General features: G+C 34.7%; 1 protein-coding gene across 3 annotated transcripts; it reads left to right on the forward strand.

Moving 5' to 3' along the window:
- Window positions 1-18: 18 nt before the first annotated feature.
- Window positions 19-6,583, forward strand: LOC126700253 (uncharacterized). 3 transcript variants are annotated; one of them, XM_050398306.1, is made up of 6 exons: window positions 19-605; window positions 859-991; window positions 1,709-1,880; window positions 2,422-2,458; window positions 4,154-4,451; window positions 5,216-6,583. In XM_050398306.1, the coding sequence occupies exons 1-6, from the start codon at window positions 423-425 to the stop codon at window positions 5,254-5,256; spliced, it is 864 nt and encodes a 287-aa protein (XP_050254263.1). In that variant the 5' UTR covers window positions 19-422; the 3' UTR covers window positions 5,257-6,583. The 3 variants fall into 3 exon arrangements, with proteins under 3 accessions (XP_050254263.1, XP_050254265.1, XP_050254264.1); XM_050398308.1 differs by having other exon boundaries at window positions 21-605; window positions 1,727-1,880; XM_050398307.1 differs by having other exon boundaries at window positions 23-605; window positions 5,196-5,477.
- Window positions 6,584-9,279: the final 2,696 nt, after the last annotated feature.

Raw genomic sequence — 9,279 nt, forward strand, 5'->3', positions numbered from 1 at the left:
TCTAACTTTTGCTTTCTCTTCCCTCCTAATATTTCACTTCTCTTTCCTTTTTTTTTTTTTTCATCTCTCTCTCTCTCTCTCTCTCTCTTTCTTATTATCAATACCACTGCTCCTTCCATCACCACCAAATCCAAATTCACCACCTCTAATATCTTGAAAAGATCCATCTAGGTTTAGTGGGTCTTCCTCATATTCATCTTGTACCACAACTAAAATAGTCTAGATCCATCTTCGTGCCATAGTGCTAGCTAGGACTTATTTCATTATTGACACAGCACACACATACACAACTAGTAGTACCTACTACTACTAGTACTACTACTTCTGCCCACTTTATTTGGAGAGATATCAAGGTGGTGTTGGTGGTGGAACAGATTTTGTAAGAGAAAATTTTGAGGAATTAAAGTGTCCAAATTTTAAAGATGACTCCAGCTAATTTGGCAGGGCAGTTTGGTGATACAACTTATACCAAGGTATTTGTTGGAGGCTTGGCTTGGGAAACCCAGAAGGAGACCATGAAGAAATACTTTGAACAGTTTGGTGAGATCTTGGAGGCTGTTGTCATCACTGACAAAGCCACTGGAAGATCCAAAGGCTACGGATTTGTATGCTTCTTCTTTTACTTTCTCTCACATTTTTGCTTGCATATAGATTTTGTCCAATTTATCTCACTATTCAATATCTTATATAGTATCTTTGTACTTTGTCCTTTTTTCACTAGATCGCGAGCCAAATGAAAGATCTAGAAGTGTTAATTTCTCAAAAGAAATGGAATTTATAAAACAAAAAAAGAAAAAATATTAATAACTCTTGTCTGTTCATAATTGTGATGGAAAATTAATGTTATTTCTATTTTAGGTAACTTTTCGAGAACCCGAAGCTGCCATGAGAGCTTGTGTTGATGCTGCTCCAGTGATAGATGGTAGGAGAGCTAACTGCAATCTTGCTTCTTTGGGTGTTCAAAGATCCAAACCTTCAACACCAAAGAATGGTATACTACTTTTTATTTCTTTTTCTTCTCTTTCTGTTTTTTAATATTATTTATTTCATACTATATGGATTATATTTAGGTTATGTGATATGAATATGATACATCAGATCTGAGAAAAAAAAGTTCCATAAAATCTTCCATTTTATTTGTCACTATACAAAGATGCTTAATTTGAAGTCTACTATCCCCACAATTATTCGTTGACAATGCGAACAAGCTTAGTTGTTATGGATATTCCTTACTAATTATTGGTATTATAAAAATTAAATACTGTCATGTAAAATCTTGATCAGGCAATATCAAAAATATACTATTTTGAAAACACATATACACTTGGAAATGCAGCATGAATATTCTCCCAAAATGGGAAAGTTCTATTCTGCCTTTCAGGTAATAATTCCAGAAAGTACATTTCAAGAAAAATAAGTGGAAGAACAATTGTATGAATTCACAACATGCAAACAACTCAGCCACTTTGTACAAGAATTACATTTACTTCTTACCATATATATAAATATATATATATATATATATATATATAAATATGTTCCATTAAAATGTATGATATATATAGTATATTCAAGTACAAACTGATCATATACATGTTCTCCAACATGCATATATGTATATAGGTGTTTAATTAATAAAGAGATGAATATATATAATGATTGGTGATTTAAGCAGTAAAAAAGTAAATGTGTGTGATGAATTAATTAGAAATGAAATGGAGTGCAGGAGGAGGAGGTGGAGGAGGAGGAGGAGGCAGGAACTTTAGGGTAATGGGGTCATTTCAGACAGGGTTTGGCGGGGCAGTGGGAACAGCTTTTCCTTCAGCAGCAACCTTCCCTCATTATGCTATCCAACAAGGGATTCCTTACAATCTTTATGGGTATGTTTTCATTTTTTGTTTTATGAATATATATTTATATACTTACTTTTTTATTGTATTCCTCTTTGATTTCCCTCTACCTTTGCTTGTGTATACAATCATCCATGGGAATAACCTGCACGTGCATTGCCTATAATGCACACCCATCCATTCCAACCTCCCATTAAACTAGGCTTACTATATATCAAGCATGCTCATCTCTCTCTCTCTCTCTCTCTATATATATATACATACATCCACGTGTCCACTAATACATTTTGTTACCATGTTAATGGTCCCTCTTTCTCTCTCTCACTCTCTCACACGTAGAGAAGAGAACACATGCAGGTGTATGTGTAGGCAGTATTAATGTTATGTAAATCATTTTAAGCATGCACACCACCAAGCACGCTGTTCCGTAATGCTCATGCGCTTTTCTCTCTCTTTTAAAATTAAATTTTGAACTGATTTGTTTGGAATTTTGAGTTCCTTACTTATATCACAAGCTTCAAATTATATTCTAACTTTTTCCCTTTTTTCATTTCTTTGATCACTATTTCAGGTACTCTCCATACTCGCCAGACTACACTTACCCTACGGTTTGTACAAATTTCACCTTTTTTTTTCTTTTTTTTTCTTTCTTTTGCTTTTTATTCACACTATATTTAATCTTGCTTCTTAGGATGCATCTCGAAGCATACTTTTCAGTAGACCATGACCTTTTAACTTCCAATGATTTTACATATTTTTACACACCACAAAAGAATCTCCTCTTTATATATAATATTAATATGCCAAATCGTTAATTTTTATTTTTTATTTCATATCTCATTATTTCATACATCCGAATGTACAACAAATTTTTTTCCACCTAAATGTGGATCCAATGTAAAGGAGCTACATATGGAAACGAAACTTCTTTTCTTTTCTTTTATTCAGAAAAAAAGTTCTAGTTCAATCTGAAAAATTTCTGTGACCCAATTGTAGAAGTATCATCGGTTATATATGTCATGAGTTACTTAATTAAACCTTGAAATCAATGAAATATGAAAACTGTCTTTGTTCAAAAGGCTAAGATGGCTCAAAATAAAAGAAACATTTTATTCTATGAGATCTTAAGATCCAATTAACTATATCTGCCTAGCTAGTCAGTAAGTGGGGACATTTTTGCCTTCGACCAAGCTGGCCAAGATGGTAAAGGCAGTTTTATTTATTTATTTCAAAATCTTTTGTCATTTTTTCTTTGGAGTCATTCAATATATAACAACCACCAAAATTGACCCAAGATTTCTATCTTCCAACCACCACTTCGTAGCAACCACAGATACTTAATTTAATTTAAACTATTACTATTGCAACCTATCGAGATGACGGGGCAGCCTTTAAAATTTCTTGTTTTATTTATATCTCTAAATTCAATTCGTAGTGTTCAATATTAATGGGCTTACCAAATCAAACACCAACCACAATACGGCACTGTACTTTATTAAGTTTTTCTTCCTTTTTTTTTTTTTTTTTTTTTTTTTAAGAATTGATCTCACATATAAGCAAGGAAGAATGAAAGAGATGTGAGAAAATGATTGAGGCTGCACTGCACTGCACTAGCTTAGCTCTTAGCTAGTAGCAGTAGGGGACATGAACCTGGTAACCTGAATGCCACGTAGTGGTAATTAACAAAGAAAGAATGAAGTTGAGAGGTCAAAGCAGTCTTCTGTCTTCACCAATAATATTTGAATAACAGACTTCTTCTTGTGGTCCACTGACACACTCTCTCTCTCTCTCTCTCTCTCAGAGTTACACTTTCACGGTCTTCTAAGAGTCCACACTCACTCACTGAGCAGTGAGAAATGAGAACCAGAATGTTTCCCACGCACAATGCCATGTTATGATTTGACCCACGAGAAAACAAAGCAAACATTTGGATTTTTTCTACTTAAATTCCTACGTAGCCGCCATATTTTAATAATACTATCAATAGGAATTCCGATTAAATAAATAAACCCTAGATTCACATTTGAAATTTTAGTTGTCTGCGGATCCACTTCCATTCCATGCATATATAGTTCATTTGACAAGCAAATTATCAAACCATTAATTTCCATCATGAATAGGTTATACATATGTGCCCAAATGCATATGACTTTCATATATATACTTTGAAATAATGAATGAATGAATGTATTTTATAATTCACATATTCAATAATAATATAAATCTAAAATGATATATAGTGTCACATTATTAAAATATTTAAATGACCTGACACTACATATATGTTGTTGTGGCACATACAGAGCTACTACAGCGTGTATGGTGGAACAACCGCCCAATATCCCATGTATGGAACGGGGCCAGCTGGGGGGATGATTACTGGTGCGGCGGCAGCAGCTGCAGCATTCTACCCATATCTCCAGTTCGGAGAAGGGAGCGGTGGAGCAGCTGCCACTGGCTATACTTCTGGACAGACCGGTTATGGTGTCAATTACCCACACCACCTCTTTCAGTATTCAGCCCTCAACTCAGCAACTGGGGGGTACCCACAGCATTATGGTGCATCCATGTCTCTTGCACCTACACCTGCCTTGCAATCAGGTTTGTACTTCATAAACAGATACACCTTAATTTCTTTTTTCTCATGATCTCTTCTGCTTATTCATTCTTTTCAAACTATATATATATATATATATATATATATATAACGCATCATTATTTTGGGTGTTTTGATTTCTCTCTTTCTCTTGGTAGCATATGAAAAGTAATTTGGAAAATGTATCTTATATGCACTTATATATACTCTCTCTCTCCCAATGCGTAAGTCACGGTAAAATATATAGTACATATATCCAAGCCAATGCATGATGATATAATTATGCACATAGGCATTATATATATGGGAATAAAAGAGATACCTATATTCATCAACACATTATAAAACAAATAAGTATCACCTTACTATTAATTTTAAACATGCCATTATATGTCCATGACTTTAGAATATTATAATGTTTTTGAATAAAATTTTTGTGTAAAATGGCTTTTCAAAACTACTTTTTGAGTAAATGCATGTGTTTGTCACTGGGAAGTGGGAACTAATACAATGTTAGATCCACTAGTTTTCAAGGCATGATGTCTCCAATGTCACCTCTTGATTAGTTGATTGTTAATAGAAAATAATTTGTAAAACATACTCTTTGTTTGTATATTATGTATAGCAAAACCAAGCTAGCTAGATAATTCCCCAACATGCATGATAAATATTTTATAAATCAGTTCTTAATTTCAAGGTTGATTTTGTATATGTCATTTTAATTCAAGAGTTACTAATATCTTTGACAGTGTGTTTTGCTGTGCCACAGGCGTGACCATGGCTCTTCATGCACCAATTCCTCATCGCTAGAGATTCATGTCGAACTACCTAGCTACATCAAAATTCTCAGCTGTTTCTTGAAGTCTCAAAAACCTTTGGCCTAACCATGGTTCTCTCTCTCTCTCTCTCTCACACACTCTCTGTGTCTAACTCAAGCCCATTCATGTCAATTGGGCTTTTGCACACATACAAGGCCCCCCATAGGGGCTAAATATCACCTCCAGAATTGGAGAGTCATGCATTTTTCCCCTTTGCATCTTTTTGAAAGAAAGGGTTCCTGGAAGAGAACCGAAGCATATGTGTAAGTAAACCAACTAAAGCTATTGGAATTAGCTAAGTTGGAAATAGTTTTTCAATCCTTGGCCCTTGAAAGGCCGAGTAAAGCAACCAACTTTTTAACTTTAGCCCAAGAAAGGCTAAACAAAAGCACATGGTTTGCGGAAAAAAAAAATTTGTAAATTCAACAACAGAAATAGCGAGCTCCTCACTTTGAAAATCAAGTTTTGGAATGGCTAATCCCTCCCAACTTCAGCTAATCACCTCTAGATGAAGAGGCAGTTTTAGCAAAATCATCATGGGGCATAATGGTGTGCCCCAACTTTTTTGTTGGTAGTTAACATCTAGTCTTAGGATTTTAGAGCTAGGACCAGTCATGTCTTTATAAAAAATGCTTTTTACCAACTTCATTTCAACTTTCACATTATGTTTTTAACCAACCATCTTCCCTTAGGGTAAGGGGAGGCAATCACTAACTCTTGTTTATTACTTTGTAAATTCATTGTGGCTAAACATGGGAGTTTAGCCCCATTTTACTAAAATTTAGGAGGGATAGTGTTTTTATATTTTTCTCTTGCATTTAGCTTTTAATATAGTTCATCATCAATTTGAGTACTCCATCAATGGATGTGGAGCTCAAAGCATGTGCATGTAACCCTGGGAGATATTTTGGTTCCCTTGGGTTCTTCTTCACTGACACACCAACCATGGTTAGGACTTAGGTCAACCTTGTCACCCTCTCTCTTCTCTCTGCTCTCTCTCTCTCTCTTTCTCCCATCATTTTCACCGCCACCGGCCACCACCAGCATCATTATCATCATATCTCTCTCTCTCTCTCTCTCCAACTCTTACTTGGAGATGGAACTTGATACTCTTAAATATTATGTATAAGCCCTATGGATTGGATTGTAATTAGGGATGCTCTTAGGACAACTAAGATTCATTCTCTATCCATGCTGGTTGAGAATGGATAAGATACTTAATTCTACTATGTTTTTAATTTGAGACTGCTATGCTTACTCCTGCGAATGTTTAATTTGTCCATGATAAGCAAAGTTAAATGCTTCCAAAAGTTCAGAAATTTTGTCGTGGTTCAATTGAGATTTTTTTTTTTTAGTGACTAGTCGAGTTACATCCTATGTATGCAAAATAAGCATGAGAATTACTATGTATGTAAAAGTCTTATTGATCTGAATAACGTACGTTTTCATTGGTGTAGTAACAAGAAAGTAAATCCACGTAATATATTATAGATAGCGGACAATTTTTTAGATTGCTTTGTTATCATTTCTTGAAAGCTAGAAAGTAGTACCTTAAGTTATTGTGGACTTGCTTATACTTAAATAAGATTGCAATTCACTATACTACGATAACGAATCACGTGACATGTTGCATGTCTTGTATATGAGTCGAGGGAAATTGATCATAATTCATAATCCTCCTTTTTCTTCTCTCTCTCTGCAAAAACATAGGATACTTGTACAGTAGGAGGCAAAATCTTCTGTTTGTTTTCTTGATTTTGTCAAAAGTTGAAAAGAAGCTACACGACGATGTAGTCCTCTCTATCACCTGCATTTCCTTCTTTCTTTCTTTCTTTCTCTCTTTCTCTCTCTCTATATTTTTTTGGAGATGACAACCGCAGTGAGTGACTGCCGCACCAATCTCATATGCATCCTTCGTTATTTCACATATATATATATATATATATATATATATATGTGTGTGTGCGCGCGCTTGATGTTTCAACTTTCTGCAGTATGACTGCCTAATTCCATCTGCTGTAATATCAATGTCATGCATTTTTTGAGAGGGCCGTGATTATTTCACATCTAGTTAACTGTGTTCATATTTTTTTCACATCATATCTACTCTTTTTATAATATATGTACAATATGAACATCTGGCGTTAAAAGTGTGAACATGGTATGAAACGTTTCACTTTGATGATAACATGCATGACATGTTTACAATAGTTAGCCTTTTTGAGCCAAGCATTTTCCCCCCTGATCAGCCATCCTGTCCTTGGCACGGACCCATAACATGCATGGCATCTCCAGCTGCTGTCCTGTGTCACAACTCCTTTTCGGAAATTTCCTAGTTTCCTTTCCTAGGGTGTACGATACGTCGATATCTCAAGCGTGCAAGATTTCATGGTTCTTGGTTCCTTTTCATGTCTACCATTTCTGGAGGGAATCCTTCAATTGTTCCATTTTGACTTTGCTCTAGGTTGCTTGCAACTATTAAACTTGCTAGGCTGCTAAAGAATTTACAGCTCATATATAATTGATTCGTTGAAATTTTGCATTGAATTTATAGTCCATCTCATATACAAATATAATTGATAATTGGGATATCTGGTTTAATTTCTGCTAGTATTATAGTGTACCCTCCTTTTGTGGTGACTTTGAAGCTCATGTTGATAATTCACTTATGCATTGGATATGTATATTTTTCGCTTCACAATGTGTAGAACTTACAACTATACAAGACTCACACATAAGAGATACCTTTTCTTATGTTTGATGACCTCATCTATTCTTTTCCTTCAAGTAATTACTCACACACACAGAGAGAGAGAGAGAGAGAGAGAGAGAGAGAGAGAGAGAGAGAGAGAGAGAGAGAGAGAGAGAGAGAGAGAGAGAGAGAGAGAGAGAGAGAGAGAGAGAGAGAGATTCCTGAAATTCTGGGGGTAATTTGTTTTTCCCTTGGATGAAAACTTTTTTCACTAAAAATAGACGGAACTCTGGAAAGCGCAACGAAAGTTACGTGACTATTCATTTTTATCTTTTTGTGTCGACTGGTACTTTTTTTTTCTTCTTGTGTCGACTCATGCTCTATATATATATATATATATATATATATATATATATATCTATTGCATTATGCCTTCACATATTTTCAAAACTAATTGTAAGTTACCAATCAAGATAATAGGACCATCACTTTTTACTACCATGATTTTACACATGCTTGAACTTAAATGTAACTTGTAATAGAATATACATGTAATACAAATAGTTTGGGCGGAGACACGAATAATTCATTTTTAGAGATACAGCTTATTTTGCTGAAAACTGAAAACACTGTAATAAAATAATTTTTTTTTGGTAGAAAGGAAACTTCATTTTAAAGCTAAACAGCAGGGCAAAACCTGTTAGTACACAGATTGTGGCTATCAGCCTCAAAAACACTTAAAACATTCCCAGACGGACTGGAATACAAAATAAAATCCATAGATTACGAATAACCAATATTAGCTAGACTATCTACACACCCATTAGCTTCACGGAAAATGTGCTTAATCCGACAGTGGGGGATTTGGGACATCAACTGTCTGACTCATTTTAAATATGTGAATAGTGCCGTGTGTCTCATTTTTAATGAAAAAATTGCTAAAAGTGAGGTTTGTGGGTCCCGTGAACAGTGCACGGAACCCACTAGTGTGCACTGTCCACCGCTTATTTTGCTGGGTGAACAGTGCTGTGACAGAAAAGTCAAAAATCACGGCTCAAAAAAAAAAAGGAAACGCAGACGCAAAACGTGCTGCTTTTCAGCTATCCAAACCACACCTTAGTTTATACTCACTTAAAAAAAAAAAATAAAAAAATAAATAAAAATCATATTCCACCACTTTATTCATATCAGTATGCTAATGTAGTATTCAATACCAAGTCGAAGGATCTAGTTTCGCTCCTACTTTAAGAATCATATGTCATTTTCATCAACTTCAAGAGATAGAGATAATAATTAATAAACGACCTACATGTATTCATTGCT

This window comes from Quercus robur, chromosome 9, assembly GCF_932294415.1.
Source record: "Quercus robur chromosome 9, dhQueRobu3.1, whole genome shotgun sequence".
Classification (NCBI taxonomy): domain Eukaryota; kingdom Viridiplantae; phylum Streptophyta; class Magnoliopsida; order Fagales; family Fagaceae; genus Quercus; species Quercus robur.